This window comes from Rhineura floridana, chromosome 2 (genome assembly GCF_030035675.1).
Source record: "Rhineura floridana isolate rRhiFlo1 chromosome 2, rRhiFlo1.hap2, whole genome shotgun sequence".
NCBI classification, from domain to species: Eukaryota; Metazoa; Chordata; class Lepidosauria; order Squamata; family Rhineuridae; genus Rhineura; species Rhineura floridana.
In genome coordinates, this window is record NC_084481.1 from 173,019,167 (window position 1) to 173,036,309 (window position 17,143).

At 45.9% G+C, this 17,143-nt stretch overlaps 1 protein-coding gene across 1 annotated transcript in view; it reads left to right on the top strand.

Annotated features, from left to right (window-relative positions):
* Positions 1-17,143, top strand: part of AVEN (apoptosis and caspase activation inhibitor) — a 205,031-nt gene that overhangs the window by 151,346 nt on the left and 36,542 nt on the right. Inside the window, exon 3 of the mRNA XM_061611482.1 lies at positions 8,875-8,945. Coding sequence (XP_061467466.1) covers positions 8,875-8,945 — 71 coding nt within the window. The remainder of the gene's footprint in view (positions 1-8,874; positions 8,946-17,143) is intronic.

Sequence of the window (17,143 nt, forward strand, 5' to 3'; positions counted from 1 at the left end):
GCCGATAACCCCCCCCATACTGGGTATGGGGACGGGCTGAAATGCCCGGTAGATGGGCCTCGTGAAGGAGCAGGCGGGCCTCGTAAGAGGAAGGCCTGAGGCTGCAGCCTCCGCCTGGCTAACGGCCCGAAAACTGGGCCACGTGAAGGAGCGGGCCTCGTAAGGGAAGGCCAGGCCGCAGCCTCCGCCTGGCTAAAGGGCCCGAAAAACTCCTTCAGAAGATCCTCCCTGCTGAAATAAGTCCTGGAGCTGCAAAAACAAAATGGCGCCTGCCACACCGCGATCGCGCCGTCTAAAATGGCGCCCGTCGATCCGCAGCCTGATGCTCTCCAACGAAGCTCAGGCTGCTGAAGAAGAGAAGAGGTGGCTGAGGGGCCTGCGCGAGCTTAAATAGGCTCGGCCGCCCGTCATCCGCGGCGCGCCTTGATGGCGTCACGCCAGTCCTGGCGCACCTACCCTTCCTTAACATGGCGGCTAGGGCTTCAATCCCGGGTCGCAAATCTCACCCCGCGACGGTAAGTACCTTGCGGAGCGGGAGTTCTATCAAACTTTAAAAAGCAGGGAAATTGGACAGCTATAGTGAATGCACCAGGGGAGCAGGAGACCTGACCTCCTCTCTGAGATATTATGCTGCCCTACAAATTTGTCAAAATGCAAACACAATTTGGGTTGGTCTTTTACAGTCCAATCCACTTCTTGTGTAGCTTGGAAGAATTTGGTAACGTGCCTCTGAGTATATGGTGAGTGGTGGCAACACCTGCAATCAGCTCAAATACAGTAGGCCCCCGCTTTATGGTGCTTCGCTAATGCGGAGATCTCAATTAGACACAATTAGACTTAAGCCCCACTCATATGGCGCTTGTTCTGCTTTTACGGCGGTTTTTGGGCATTGCACACCATTCTATTCAATGAGTTCAGCTTTTCAGTGGGGGTCCAGAACGTAACCCGCCGTATGAGTGGGGCCATACTGTAATAGAAAGAAGACATGTGCTGTGCTGATCTTGTTTTAGCAGGGAGGAAGCAACATTATTAAGATAGTTGATATAGTTCAGATGGTCACTTTAAATATGTCTGTTTTACTTAGCAATTTTAGTGAAGTTTCCTATAGGAAATAATTTTCTTTTGTTTCTTTTTCTGTGAATATGTGAAGTACAGCAACATTTTGCAAAATTTACACACAAAAAAGTCCAAAAATAATTGTAGAATAATGGCACTGACTATTCTGCAGAATAATCTCCAGTGGACATCAGGAGTGACTCAATTTGCACAAGATAAAACAGTGGGAGGTCAAATACATTCTAGCAAAATTCTAGATGGGTTCTATATTTTTAATTGACCACGCCCACCTTGCCTTAAATGAAGTGGTTGAAACATAGCAGGCTGAAAACATGCATCCTCTTTTTTCCAACAGCTAGAGTCATTGCTGAAGTAGCAACATATTGTAATCTGTCTGATTTTACATCAAACTGCAGTTTCAGATTCAACTGTTAATGCACCCAAAATAGAAAGAACATAACCTCCAATTTGAAACACAAAAAGCTGTCTTCACCATCATATGAGATTGACCAATAAAAAGGCTTTGAAATTAATAAAAATAAATTTGACACAGATTTCTAGAATGAATAATGAAAGAAATATAATTTTCTAGGTTAGAGTCTCTGTAGAAACATTAGTAAGACAGGAAAGAAGCAAAGTAAGAACACCAACAAACATACAAAAATATAATTCTCTATCTTTGGAGATGGCAGGTGTTGCCACCACTCACCATATGTTCAGAGGCACGTTACCCAATTTTTCCAAGCTACACAGGAAGTGGATTGGACTGTGAAAGACCAACCTAAATTGTGTTTGCATTTTGACAAATTTGTAGGGCAGTATAATATCTCAGAGAGGAGTTCAGGTCTCCTGCTCCCCTGGTGCATTCACTATAGCTGTCCAATTTCCCTGCTTTTTAAAGTTTGATAGAAATATCTGTTGGCTATATGTACATCCTTAAACCGCAAGGTTTTTTGCCTATTAGTGAATTTCTCTGCTTTTTAATCTGGAAGTTAAGAAATGAGATCCTGTCCAAGTTTGCTGAGAATGGACTGATCATTTGCATGCTTATTGAGTTCAGTGGGATTTACTCCCCTGCAATCATGCTTAGGATAAGTAAAACTGACGGGGGAGGGGAGGGCTGTAGTGGGCAGGGGAAGGAGGAAGAAGGAAGAGGAGGGGAGGGAGAGGTGAAGGAGGGGAAAGGCAGGTCTGATAATTTTCATGCTTATAGAGTGCAGTGGGATTTACTCCTATGCAATCATGGTTAGGATAGGTAAAAATGACCATGGGGGAGGAGGGGGAGGGGAAGGAGTGGATTGAAGGGGGCAAAGGAGGGCGAGGGAGGGCAGGTTTGATCATTTGCATGCTTATAGAGTTCAGTGGTATTTACTCCCGTCCAATCATGTTTAAGATAGGTAAAAGTGACCATGGAGAGGAGGGGGAAGGGGAAGGGGAAGGGGAAGGAGGGGATTGAAAGGAAATGGGGATAGGAAGAGAGGGGCAAAGGAAGGGGAGGGAAGGGGCAAGAGGGAGGGGATAGGAGGGAGAAGGGAGGGTGGGTTTTATCATTTACATACTTTTTGAGTTCAATGGGATTTCTGTGCAATCATATTTGAAAATGCGAATGGACTACCTTCAAGTCGATCTCAACTCATGGTGACCCTATCGACAGGGTTTTCATGGTAAATGGTATTCAGAGGGGTTTTTACCATTGCCTTCCTCTGAGGCTGAGAGGCAGTGAATGGCAGGAAAACATTGTGAACAGCATCATGTTCACAGAGTACCTGTAATCCTATTACTGACCTTGCCCCATACTCTGACCTTCATCTTCTGCAGTTTAAAAGTTTAAAAAATGCCTGGCTGATTTTTAATTAATTTAAGAAATTTAACATTGAACTCAGTGATAAGGCCGGGCATGCTCAGTAAGAACGAACTGTCAGTTTTCTAAAAGCCAGATTCACAGCTGCTGGACTTACCTAATCAGGGGTCCACACCCACACCAGACCTTTATTTCACTTTAGACAGTCATGGCTTCTCTCAAAGAATCCTTGGAAGTGTAATTTTTGAAGGGTGCTGAGAAGAGCCTCCTATTCCCCTGACAGAGTTCCAGTAGCCAGAGTGGTTTAACAGTCAGCCACTATGACTGAAGCTCTGTGAGGGGAACAGGGCATCTCATAGCAATTCTCAGCACCCTTCACTAACTAACTACACTTCCCAAGATTCTTTGAGAGAAGCCATGACTGTGTAAAGTGAAATAAAGGTCTGGTGTAGATGAGGCCAGGGACAACTTTGATTTAAATTTGGGTGGGAGGCTCCAGGTGCCGGCAGTAGAATAAAAAGGTGGAGGAAATGCTGAAAAAGAATGATACTGTTCACAATGTTTTCCTTTTGGAAAGGAAAGGGGCTTCCCCTCTGTCCAGGCTCACCCATCCAATCTCTTCCCCTCCCCCTCCCTCCCTCCCCCTCCCCTTCCTGCCCTCCCCTCCCCCAGATCAGTTTCACCTATCCTAAGCATGATTGTACAGGACTAAATCCCACTGAACTCAAAAAGCACGCAAATGATCAAACCTATCCTACCATCCTCCTCCCTCCTGTCCCCTCCCTATTGCCCCTTCCCCTTCCTTCGCTTCCCCCATCCCCTTCCAATGCCCTCCTTCCCCCTCCTTTGCCTCCCCTCCCCCTCCTTCCCCCAGTCCGTTTTACCTATCCTAAACATGATTGCACGGGAGTAAATCCTATTGAACTCAATAAACATGCAACTGATCAAACTTGCCCTCCGCTCCTCCTCCCTCCCAACACCTCCCTTTTGCCCCTTCCCTTCCCCTTCCCCTTCCTTCACCCCCACCCCTTCCAATCCCCTTCTTCCCCCTGCTCAAAGGCACATGTTATGAAATTCTTCCAAGCTACACAGGAAGTGAATTGGACTCTGAAAGACCAACCCAAACTGTGTTTGCATTTTAGCAAATTTGTAGGGCAGTACAATATCTCAGAGAGGAAGTCAGGTCTTCTGCTCCCCTGGTGCATTCACTGTAGCTGCCCAATTTCCCTGCTTTTTAAAGTTTGATAGAAATATCTGTTGGCTATAGGTACATTCTTAAACCGCAAGATTTTTTGCCTATTAGTGAATAAAAGCTCCCTCTTTTAAAGGAGTGTCCGTAACCTAGTAAGAACACCGTTAAAGACAAAACACATCTGGGATATTCTCCACTATGGTGAATGTAGGGGTCCACAAAATTTTGTGGGTCTTTGTGGCCAACCAAGTATTTGTGGTTGTCGGATCCATTCTGTCCCCCGATGAATGGGTCCTGTCCATGACTGTTGTGCCAGACATGAGCTCAGGGATAATCCCTCTTATGTTAGAGATGGGGAGCCTGTTGCCCTCCAGATGCTGTTGTGCTCCAGTTCCCATCAGCTGCAGCCAGTATGGTCAGTGGTCAGGGATGATTTGGTTCATCAACATCTGGAGGGCACCACATTGGCTCATGAGAGCCAAACTTTAAGCTGTAGAGGGAGATGAGGAATTTTGCACAGTGCTCATGGAAGTTTACGGATGTGCCTTTCTCCAACTTTTAGTTCAACAGGAGTGATAGAGGTGGGGTTTGGCTTAGCACTGACTAGGTACTCTGAGCACCCAGCCAGTGCAGAACAAAAGTGAACCCCTATCCCACCCATGTCTCAAGTTCCAATCCTGTCTCACCACCAATTTCCCCTTACTTTAGCACTGTTCAGGCACTCTTTGTATGAAGGGGCAATATGAGTTTAAAGGGATGCACCTTTAGCTCTGCTGCCATTGTTGTATAGCTTTTTCTGGTTTCCCACACAACATGTCTGTGTGTGGTTTCTGCAGCAGGCAGCATTTGAACTCATGTAGGCTCCCTACATGATTTCTAGATTGCACAAGAAGCCTACCCAAGTAGAAAAACTTCACTGCTACAGAAGTTACTGGGGTGGAAATAAAAGGATGACCTCACAGCTCCTTTGTTACTTGCTTTGCCCTTTCACAAGTAATGCCTGAGTGACATTTTACTTGAACAGTTATTGCTGATCTTAGTTTTCATAATGCACAAACACCATCATGACCACTGTATGCCATTAAGTTCAAGAGACTTGTTGCTCCCTCATCTAATGATCTCTCTAACCTGGGATGGAATGACATTTCCTGGGCAAGTACCACTTTCTCTCTTGAGAAGATGCATTTCAAACTGCATTCCTATCTTGAACCTCTCTTGGGGGGTCTCTGGAGCATTTACTGCTCCAGCTTTCCCTTGTTCCTCTAATTGTTGAATATTCCAGTTTCACTATTGCTTCAGCTCCTAGCATCAACTCTTTGTCTTCTATCCTGCTGCATTATTTGGCCTCTTAACAGTCTTTATTGTGGAGTATGGTTTTTGATAGCTTTGTAACATTAATGAAAATAATATTATATGAGATGTGGCATTGTAGGTTTAATAAATCCACAAAAGTGACCTGTTGAATATTGAGTTGGTTAGAGTGTTTGGACATTGACCAAGGAGGCCTGGATATAACTCGCTGCTCAGCCATGGAACTGATCGAGCCGCTTGTGACCAGTCACACACACCCAACCTAATCTACCTCATAGGGTTGTTGTGAGGATAAAATGGCTAATCCGTTAAGCCCCATGTATGCTTAGGGCCCCTTACATTCCTAGGAGGAAAAGTGGTTATACATTATTAGTAATATTAATTATTTAATATCTGGAGTGAAATGCATCTCTTGTGGGTTTTGGAAATGTGACCTCTTTCACTTGTATCTTAGCCTTGCATTTCTGATAGCTATTACATTTTTGTTGGAGAGAGCAAAGGAGAATTTTCCTGTTTACAAACATTTAATTCAAATGCATTTAAATCATTTTGTTTTCAATTCCAGTTACATTTGATTGGAATTATGATCTGTCAATTTTTAAATATGAAAGCATTCATAGGCATTGTCCGATGGTTTATTAGTATTCATGATGTAAAAGGACATTATTTTTAGACTAAGACAATTTTAAAAGATAATTGGTTACACCAATATTCTCATTAACCTAATTTGCATTAAATGTGCATCTGTGAATTGTAGTTATTGCTTTTTTATTTGAGAAACTTGTTCTGTGGTTTTCTCTACCATCCTCAAACTGCCTGCTCAGAACAGTTCCCATTGACTTTAGTGATACCACTGTTGATTAAGTTGTTTGAGGACTGTAATCTTCCTGTATTAAAAAGGCATGAATTATTACAGGGTCTAGCATCATTTACAGTTTAATTCTACTTCTTTCAATCTCATTGTGCCTAACTGTTTCAAGGACAAAACAAACTATCAATAGTTTGGAGGCAAGGATACTGGATCCAATAATGGGTCAGATGTACAATTGTTAGGTATAAAAAGACTGCAATGAATTCATTTCCCCATTGTCCTATTCCTTTGAAAAATGGAAGTATAATGCAGACAGCATTGCTTATCTATGGCCAATGAATGTTCTTGGTGACTCTGCCCACCCAATTGCTCATCAGTGTTGTACCAAGATGATGCCCTGTGTAAACTAATGGTTTGCAGGTAATGCATATATGTTTTACTTTACAAGCGATGGTCATTGACTTTAGAAATAAAGTTCATAGATCTTCCCAGTCTGCTCGCAGTCAGCAGCTTAACCCATCTTCTAAGGTGTTAAGCTGTGTATAAACCATTGAAATAAAATATAGATGTTAGCTATTACAATCCTGTCACCTCTTATTTCCTATAAACTGAATAAAGTCCTGGTTTTAAATGCAAACTCCATCATATTGTATTACAATATGATAGCCTTAATGTAAACTAGTTTTTACATTCACTCTGTGTGGCACAACTTGAAAACGTACTTGCGTCTTAAGTGATTGTGAGAAACGAGTGCCAGTTATGACAGGTTGTACTTATGACTTTCTTTTTTCAATTGGTTTTTTAAAAAAACTAAAATGCAAGCAGAGTTAAGTAACTTTATTTCCCAACTCACATGTTATTCACATGTAGGACATAGTCAGACTTGTGCTTCTTTTGGAGTGGTGCCTACATTCTCTTCAACCCCAGACACTGTTTTCTTCTTCTGACACATGGTTGTCTATAAAGAAACCCCTGCAATTATGCAGGAGTCCCAGTTGCACAGAGTCCATATATGTGAGCAGGACTTGTGCATCAGGGCAGTGGTGGTGGTAGTTATTAATTTTTTATTTGGGAATTTAACAAAAGGGGGGAAAGAGAAAAAAAACAAAAAGGGTTATTTATAAATAAATAAATAAATGACAGAAAGAAAGAAAGAAAGAATAATAATAAGAAATAATATATAATTAGGGTACATTTGAACATATTTCTTATAGATATCAGTTCCATGTGGGTATCTAGTAGGACATCTGGAGGGTTTATATTAACCTGTATCTTTAACTTAAGACGGGTGTTCTAACAATTATTGTAACCTTAATGTGAGCTGATGATGCATCAGGATTTCTTTACAGACGACCATATGCAACGCACAGATGTAGAAGGAAGAAGACATGGTGTTAGGGGTGGGGCAAAAAGTGCAGCCCCACTCCAAAGAAGACACAGCTATGCCCTGCATGCAAGTAACATGTGAAGAGGGCTAATGTAGCATTTTAAAATGCAACTAAAATTTGCAGTGAAACATGTGAATATACAAATAGCTATGTTCTGGCTGCACAATGGCTATGCTGTGTCCCCCACTGTTGGAGTCACTGTTGCAGATAACATTGAGGTAATAACTGTGAAGTGCTTCACACATTTGAAATGGTTTATATAAATGCCAATGCCTCTGAATACCAGCTGCTGTGAAATACAAGTGGAGAGAGTGCTGTTGCCCCCAGGTTTTGCTTGTGGCTTCCCATAGGCATCTGGCTGGCCACTGTGAGAACAGGATGCTGGATCAGATGGGCCGTTGGCCTGATCCAGCAGGGCTTTTCTTATGTTCTTAAATACAGGAGCAGTGGGAGTGCTATAGTCGGATGCCTAATTGAATCATGGTGTGCACAAATCCTGATGGCAAAGATGGGGCTAGGAAGGAGCTCAGACTTACTCCTAGCTACAGATTCTGCCTTCAAGTCAATTCTGACTTATGGCGACCCTATGAATGGGGTTTTCATGGTAAGCGGTATTCAGAGGGGGTTTACCATTGCCTCGCTCTGAGGCTGAGAGGCAGTGACTGGCCCAAGGTCACCCAGTAAGCTTCATGGCTATGTGGGGATTTGAACACTGGTCTCCCAGGTCCTAGTCCAACACTCTAACCACTACGCCACACTGGCCCGCCTTAAATTTTGAGAACCCTTCTTCAAATACAACAAAAATCCTCTTGATTATTTTATAGCAAATGTTGCTGGGCTGGTCACATAAATTATGCTGGTCACGTAAATTATACAGCTTCCCATATGTTTTGTAAAATCTGGCTGTCACACAGTGGGAGGCTATGTGAGAATTAATCTCCCATATCTCTGAGGAGTGAGTGGGGTGTCTTGCACGTGCATCCACACGAATGCACACAGGCCATGGGGAGAAATCCCTGAGGCAAAATATAATGCTATGAATCTGAATCTTATTACTACTGACTTATTCCTAAGCATGATTGCATTCATCCCCATTTTTATAATTACCATGTGCCCCATGTTTGTGTGATTGTTGGGGGCTTTTTTGACAGCCCTAATTCTAAGGTGTTGGCTTGGTTGTGCTTTCATCATCTATATTCAGATGTTGTTAAGACATCTGAGAATTCTTTATTTTTCATTAATGGGACTTTCATCATTATTGATAAATGGGATTTATTTGGAAAATTTATCGAAATGTGTTTCACTTTCTTTCTAGGGGATTCCTTTACCCAGTTTCGATTTGCTGAAGAAAAGGAGTGGATTGCAGAAAACCTTTGCCCAAAGCAGGTAATAGAGAACCATTTGTACTTGAAAAGATTGCTGTCTGTATTTCATTTCAATTTCTAACTTACACCATCTCCAGGGCAGGCAAGGATTTAAACACAACCCAATAAAACTGGTGTATCATTGTGTTAACCTTGTGAGTAGTGAGTCAGGAAGCCTCTGGTTCAAATCTCACCGCAGTGCAAACTCTGTATTCTATCCCAGTATTGTATTCACTCATGAATTTTAATCTGGGAGGTAAGAAATGGGATCATGAACAAGTTTGCTCAGAATGGATTGATCATTTGCTTTCTTATTGAGTTCAGTGGGATTAACTCCCCTGCAGTCATGCTTAGGATAGGTGAAACTGACCATGGGGGAGGAAGAGAAGGGGGAGGGGGAGGAGGGGAGAGGGGATTGGAAGGGGAGGGGGTGGAAGGGGTGAAGGAAGGGGGAGGGGAGGGGCAAGAGGGAGGGGATAGGAGGGAGGAGATAGGAGGGAGGAGAAGGGGAGGGCAGGTTTGATCGTTTGCATGCTTTTTGAGTTCAGTGTGATTTACTCCTGTACAATCATGCTTAGGATATGTGAAACTGACTTGGGGGAGGGGCAGGGGGAGGAAGGGGAAGGGAGAGAGAAGAGGAGGAAGGGAAGGGGGAGAGAGGGAGGGGAAGGAGAGGAGAATTGGGTGGATGGGCACTGGGTAGAGGGAAAGCCTCTTCCCTTTCCAAAAGGAATACGCTGTTAATGGTATCATTGTTTTACTGGGTTTCCCCCACCTTTTTATTCTACCACAGGCACATATAGTTTCCCATCCAAATGTCCCATCCAGAGCCGAAAGAATGAGGCTGGAGTGTGTGTGCAAGTAAATCTCGTTTTATTAGAGTAATGGATACATCAAAGGCATTGCGCTTCATAGGAAACCCTACGCTAACTCACTAGAGTCCCTAACTATACTCTAGACATGCTCTGCAGCGTGTGAAGGAAGTTGACTCAATGACCCCCCACTGGGAGCGGCAGGCTTATATAGGAAATGTTTTCGAATGTAATCTCTGACTCCTTCGTAATTCCTGTCTTTGCCCTGTCCGTTTCTCACGGCGACGGGAACGAGGAGACAGGGGACGCGCATCCAACAGCTCATCTGAAGACACCTGCTCCCGAGCAACGGGCTCGAGGTCGGGGCGGTGCCACACTGGAATCCTCCTGGGAACTGCTTGGTAAAGGAGGAGCTGGCACTGACTCTGAAGCTTCCCCCCACAAGTCCTCTGCATCAACTGGGGGCGGTGCTTGGCTCCTCGGAAAGGGCGTTACTCGTGGGAACTGGCTGGAGAGCAGGCTGCCCCCCTCCCGCACGATCCTGCTCAGACACAACAATCCCCAACTCTGCTTCTTCTGGCTGCGGAGGCGCCTGAAACTCATGCCTCCCCCCTTCCTGTCCCTTCTGAGTTGGCTGCAGTGCAACATCATCCCCCCCTCCATGCTTTAACCCTTCCCACCCCTGAGGTCTAGGTTTCTCTGGATAAGCCTCATGGAATTCTCACCAAAGTCGGAGCGTGGACATTCTCCTCTGTTTCCCAGGAACGTTCAGTTGGATCGTACCCCTTCCAATGAATCAGGTACTGAAGACGCCCTCGGTGTTTTCGCGAGTCCAAAATCTGTTCTACTTCGTATTCCTCCTCCCCCTCTACCAACAACGGCGGTGCGGGCTCCACTCACGGACGGTGAGGGTCGGGGGCAGCGTCCTTGGCCAACAATGCCCTGTGGAAGACTGGGTGCATCTTGAAGGTGGGTGGCAATTTTAGTCTGTAAGCCACGGGGTTAATCTGAGCCTCCACCTCAAAGGACCCTACACGCCGATCCTGCAGTTTACGACACCGGCCAGGCATAGCTAGGAAATGTGTACAGATCCAGACCTGGTCTCCCACTCGTATGAGGTCCCCCTCTCTCCGATGCTGGTCAGCTGCGCGTTTGTAATCCGCTTTGGCCTGTTCTAGTTGCTCTTGGAGTAGCTGTTGCATAGCGTGAAGTTCCTGCAAGTAATCCTCAGCGGCTGGGACTGAGAGACTGTCTTTGGGGCAGGGAAGGCTCGGGGGTGGTAGCCAAAATTGGCGAAGAAAGGAGCCTGTTGCGTGTGCGAATGCACAGCATTATTATAGGCAAATTCTGCTAAATGCAGGTAGGACATCCAGTTGTCCTGCTGATACCCCACAAAACAACGTAAATATTGTTGCAACACTGCGTTGACCCTCTCGGACTGCCCATCCGTTTGGGGATGATGGGCAGACGACAGTCTCAGCTCACTTTGCAGCAACTTCCACAACGCTTGCCAAAAACACGAGGTGAATTGTGTGCCCCGATTGGAAACCAGGCTGTCTGGCAGACCGTGCAGCCGATACACATTTTGCACGTACAACTTGGCAGTGTCTTGAGCGCTTGGGAGCCCTGCGCACGGAATGAAGTGAGCCATTTTCGAGAAGGCATCAACGACCACCAAAACTGTGGTTTTCCCCTGCAAAGGTGGAAGGTCTGTTATAAAATCCATAGTAATCATTCGCCAAGGTCCTCCTGGAGTAGGAAGGGGTTCCAGTAGCCTCGGTGGCTTCCCAGTGGCATGTTTAGCCCTCATGCAAGTGGGGCAAGAGCGAACGTAATGCTCTACATCCTTCTTCACCTTGGGCCACCAGAACTCCCGAGTGACAGCTTGAATGGTCTTAAAAACCCCAAAGTGGCCTGCCGTGGGGGCGTCATGGCACTGACATAGTACCCTCACTCGCAGTTCTCCGGGGGGCACATAAACAGCTTCCTGATGGTGCAGTATGCCATCCTTCCATATAAGGTCCTTCTGTTCTGCCTGGGGTGACGCGCCCTCTTCGACCCGGTGCTCCTGCATGAAAGGGTCCTGTTGTTGCACTTCATGCACTTCAGCTTCCCAAGAATCTTGGCAGGCCCCTACTGCTCCCCGCTCAGGAGGGATTATGTACTGTAACGGTCTTGGGGTGGGATCCCTCAGAAATTCTGGCTTCCTTGAGAGGGCATCAGCCCGCTTATTCTGTGCTTGGGAGATATAATGAATTTTGAAATGGAACCGTGCGAAGAACTGAGCCCAGCGCACTTGCCTCTGATTGAGTTTACGGGCGGTATGAAGACTCTCTAGATTACAATGGTCCGTGCGCACCTCAATTTCATGCTGCGCCCCTTCCAGATGGTGTCTCCAGGCTTCAAAGGCATCTCTAATGGCTAATCGCTCCTTTTCCCACACAGTGTAGTTTTGTTCAGAGGCAGTTAATTTTCTGGAAAAGTAGGCACAAGGCATCAGTTCTCCCCCTTTCTGGGTCGGTTGCAAAAGAACCCCTCTGATCACGACGTCCGACGCATCCGTCTCTACCACAAAAGGGAGCGCCGGGTCGGCATGCTGTAGTATGGGTTTGGTAGCAAACCTTCGCTTCAGGATCTTGAAAGCCTCTTGTGCAGCTTCTGCCCATTGGAAAGGTCCTGAGCCCTTCAGGCAATCCGTGAGCAGTGCGGTCTGATGGGAGTAGTTGGCTATGAAACGATGGTAGTAATTCGCAAAGCCCAAGAAGCATTGCAAATCCTTCTTGGTCTTGGGGGGTTGCCACGTGAGTACACAACAAACTTTTTCTGGGTCCATTTCTACGCCTGCTGGAGAGATCCGATACCCCAGAAAGTCCAACATGGTTAGGTCAAACCCACACTTTTCCAGCTTCGCGTAAAGACGGTGTTCCCGTAACTTCTGCAGCACTGCACGCACATGCAAGTCGTGTTCCTCAGGAGTATTCGAATAAATCAGGGTATCATCCAAATACACTATCATAAAGCGGTCCACAAAGTCCCGAAAGATGTCATTCATGAAATTTTGGAAGATTCCAGGTGCTCCCGACAACCCATATGGCATCACCAAATACTCAAACTGACCGTAACGGGTCTTAAACGCAGTCTTTCATTCATGACCTGCCTTAATCCTCACCAAGTTGTAAGCTCCTGTCAAGTCCAGTTTCATGAAAATTTTGGCACAACGCAACCTCTCCAACATTTCCCTAATGAGCGGCAGCGGGTAACTATTGGGGATAGTGAGCTGGTTTAGGGCTCGATAATCATTACAGGGATGGAGCTCCCCCCCTTTTTTCTTCACAAACAGCAGGGGTGCACCAGCTGGGGACTGTGAAGGGCGAATGAAGCCTTTCTTCAAATTGGCGTCCAGAAACTCCCTTAACGCTGCCAACTCTGGTTCAGATAGAGAGTAGATCCACCCGGCGGGGATGCGTGCTCCAGGCACGAAATCAATGGCACAATCATAGGGCCGGTGAGGAGGAAGTTGCTCCGCTTCCTTTTTATCGAAGACGTCCCGAAAACTCCCATACTTGGCGGGCAAAGTTATCTCCCTTGGGGGAGACGCCCCTGCGGCTCCTCTTCAGGCTGGCAATGTTGATGGCAGTACTTGGAGGTGAAAACCACCACAGCTTCATCCCAAAAGATTGTGGGGTTGTGCCTAACCAGCCAAGGCATACCCAACACCACCGGGAAATGCGGCAAGGATGCCACATAGAACGACAGGTCTTCCCGATGCCCAGGGACCTTCACTTCCACGGACTCAGTCACCCGAGTCACCCCCCCAGACTTCAGAGGCTGGCCATCTATAGTTTCCACTGCCAACGGCTGACTCAGTTCTCTTGTGGGAATAGCGTGGTGTAGCGCCAACTCTCGGTATTGCACGGGGAGCCCCACTGGAGACTTCACAGGGGCTGCCGCCCCGGGAGGCGCAGCCTGGACTTGGGCGACCAAGGCATGGAGATTCTGGTTATCCACTTGCAAGGCTTGCGTTGCGGCTCTGAGGTTTTGGTTCTCGGCTTGTAGGGCTTGCGTAGTCACTTGGAGGTTCTGGATCTCGGCAAAGCTTCCATGGTGATAGGTACTCCCCCTCTTGCTCCGTTCTGGTCCATGTCATCCGCCATGGGAACAGGTTCGAGTAGGGATGGTGGTTGAGTCAATCTGTCCCGTCCAGAGCCGAAAGAATGAGGCTGGAGTGTGTGTGCAAGTAAATCTCATTTTATTAGAGTAATGGATACATCAAAGGCATTGCGCTTCATAGGAAACCCTACACTAACTCACTAGAGTCCCTAACTATACTCTAGACATGCTCTGCAGCGTGTGAAGGAAGTTGACTCAATGACCCCCCACTGGGAGCGGCAGGCTTATATAGGAAATGTTTTCGAACGTAATCTCTGACTCCTTCGTAATTCCTGTCTTTGCCCTGTCCGTTTCTTGCGGCGACGGGAACGAGGAGACAGGGGACGCGCATCCAACAGCTCATCTGAAGACACCTGCTCCCGAGCAACGGGCTCGAGGTCAGGGGGCGGTGCCACACTGGAATCCTCCTGGGAACTGCTTGGTAAAGGAGGAGCTGGCACTGACTCTGAAGCTTCCCCCCACAAGTCCTCTGCATCAACTGGGGGTGGTGCGCTCGGCTCCTCGGAAAGGGCGTTACTCGTGGGAACTGGCTGGAGAGCAGGCTGCCCCCCTTCCGCACGATCCTGCTCAGACACAACAAACCCAACTCTGCTTCTTCTGGCTGTGGAGGTGCCTGAAACTCATACCTCCCCCCTTCCTGTCCCTTCTGAGTTGGCTGCAGCGCAACACCAAATTTAAACCAAAGCTGTCCCTGGCTACATGCACGCTAGAGTTTTCTTTCACTTTAGACAGTCACAGCTTCCCCTAAAGAATCCTGGGAAGTGTAGTTTGTGAAGGGTGTTGAGAGTTGCTAGGAGATGCTCTATTTCCCTTACAGAGCTACAATCTCCAGAAGAGGGGCTGACTGTGAAACCACTCCAGCCACTGGAGTTCTGTCAGGGGAATAGGAATCTCCTAACAACTCTCAGCTCCCATCACAAACTACATTTCCAAGGATTCTTTGGGGGAAACCATGACTGTCTAAAGTGAAATAAAAGTCTGGGGTGGGTGTGGCCACCCGATTAGTCAAGCCAAACAGCTATGAGCCTGGCTTTTAGAACACTGACCGTTGGTTCTTACTGAGCATGCCCACACTTATCATTGATTCCCACCTTTATTTATTTATTTATTGTATTTATATACCGCCCCATAGCCGAAGCTCTCTTGACGGTTTACAGTAAAATTTCTTAAATTAATTAAAAATCAGCCATGTATTGTTTTAAGTTTTAAACTGCAGAAGATGAAGGTCAGAGTATGGGGCAAGGTCAGTAATAGGATTACAGGTACTCTGTGATCATGGCTAATTTTTAATTAATTTCAACAAATTATGAGACCACTGACAGAAAAAAGTTCAACAGGGGTCTGGATTTTTTTCTCTCTTTTTACACTTTGAACACTCAATTCTCTCTGTGTGCTTTGTGTATTACCATGAAAACTTAGAGGGTTGTTAAGCAAGCGTTTCTGAGTTCAGGGCTATATGTTTTGTAAGGTTTTGTTTTGAAATGAGCCTATGGGAAGCATCAGAATGCCATGGGGGATATTTTCAATTTAACGTTGCAGAATGCAAAAAATCCATGCTGGCCATAGTATACAGCCACTCTCGTAGCTGTATAATCAGCCTCAGCCATCAATACCATCATCCTACCTTTTGCAACACAGAGATAATATTGAGGTAATAACCGTGAAGTGCTTTGAACACTTGACATTGTCTGTATAAATGCCAAGTTTTATTAAAACCAGGAGAATAAATACCCCATTGAGAGCTATTAGGCAAAACAGAGTAAAATTAGCCACGCATGCTTAATATTGGCATGCCAACGCAGGTGAATCTTCCAGTTCTAGAAAATACTTGGACCTGAACCCTGGTGAATGTGTAATAGTCTTGCTATGGAGCAAGCACCTATGTTAGTGCCTCTCTGTGCGCTGTAGGTGTTTGAACTATACACCAAGATGGGACAAGAGGGCACCTTATAATCTTAATAACGATGGAATGGAAAATATGCTGAGACTATTTAGGGTTGATAGTTCTCTGAAATGGACATGGATTAGATTGACAGCTAGGGTAGATACTGAAGGATAGTTATAATACTATTTCAGGAGATGGGCTGCTGTGGTGGTCTGTTCCAGCTGGGGTCACAAGGAAAAGTCTATGTGGGTCACATTGCAATAGTTGAGCCTCAAAGACCTGAATATTAAGCATTAAACCTTGATAACATATAAAGGGCTGCAGCTTCCTCACCACAATAAGGTAATAAAGGAGATTCTGGACATAGAAGAGATTCAGCAGCACTCCTAAGATAGCGAATTAGAGGAATCACAGGGGGGTGAGCACCAAACAACTATTTTGAGTGTCGTCACCAAGTCACTGAGCCAGATAATCCCTATTATTTTGATGAATGAGAAGCAGGACAATTCCATGAGTTTTGCTATGAAATTGGCTCCATTGGGCTCCTCCCTTCTGTGCTCTTTCTATTCTTGTTGGTCATTATAAGAAATACTACTTTTTTTCTGTTGCTCCAGATAGCAGGACTAGAACCAATAGGTGGAAGTTTGCAGGGAGGCAGATTTTGGCTAAACTAGGAGAAGCTCTCTAATCGTAAGAGCTGCTCAACAGTGGAACAGACTGCCTCAGGAGGTGGTGGGCTCTCTTTTGCTGGAAATATTTAAGCAGAGGCTGGACAGCCATCAACCAGTGATACTGTAGATGCATCCTACATTGAACAGGGGATCCTTATGATCTCCATGCTCCTTTCAACTCTATAATTCTATGATTCTACTGTTCCTGGCAAGACTACCCCTTTGCCAATATATGCATAGGGTCGAGGGTTCTTGCTTTCTCCCTACCCCCGTATCTACACAGAGTCCTTGAATGTAGAATGTTAGGTCACCTTAGCTCAAAGGTTATCAACAGCAGTCATCTAGTGTAGTCGGAGAATAAAGGAGACCCCACTCAAGAATTCTTGAGTCTTGGGAGGTACCAGAAATTTTCTATTTGGGAGTCAGACTTCATATAGCAGAACAGTCGTATCATATACAGTAGGGCCCCGCTTCCCAGCGCATTGCTTCCCGGCATTCCGCTAATGCGGCAGCTTTAATACCCCTTTTAAAAGCCGATTTTTGCGCTTTTGCGGCATTTTGGTGCGATGCGCCCCATTATAATCAATGGGGTTCCGCTTTACGATGATTTCCGCTTTACGGCGGGGGTCTGGAACGGAACCTGCCGTATAAGCGGGGCCCGCCTGTATGCTATTTATTCATA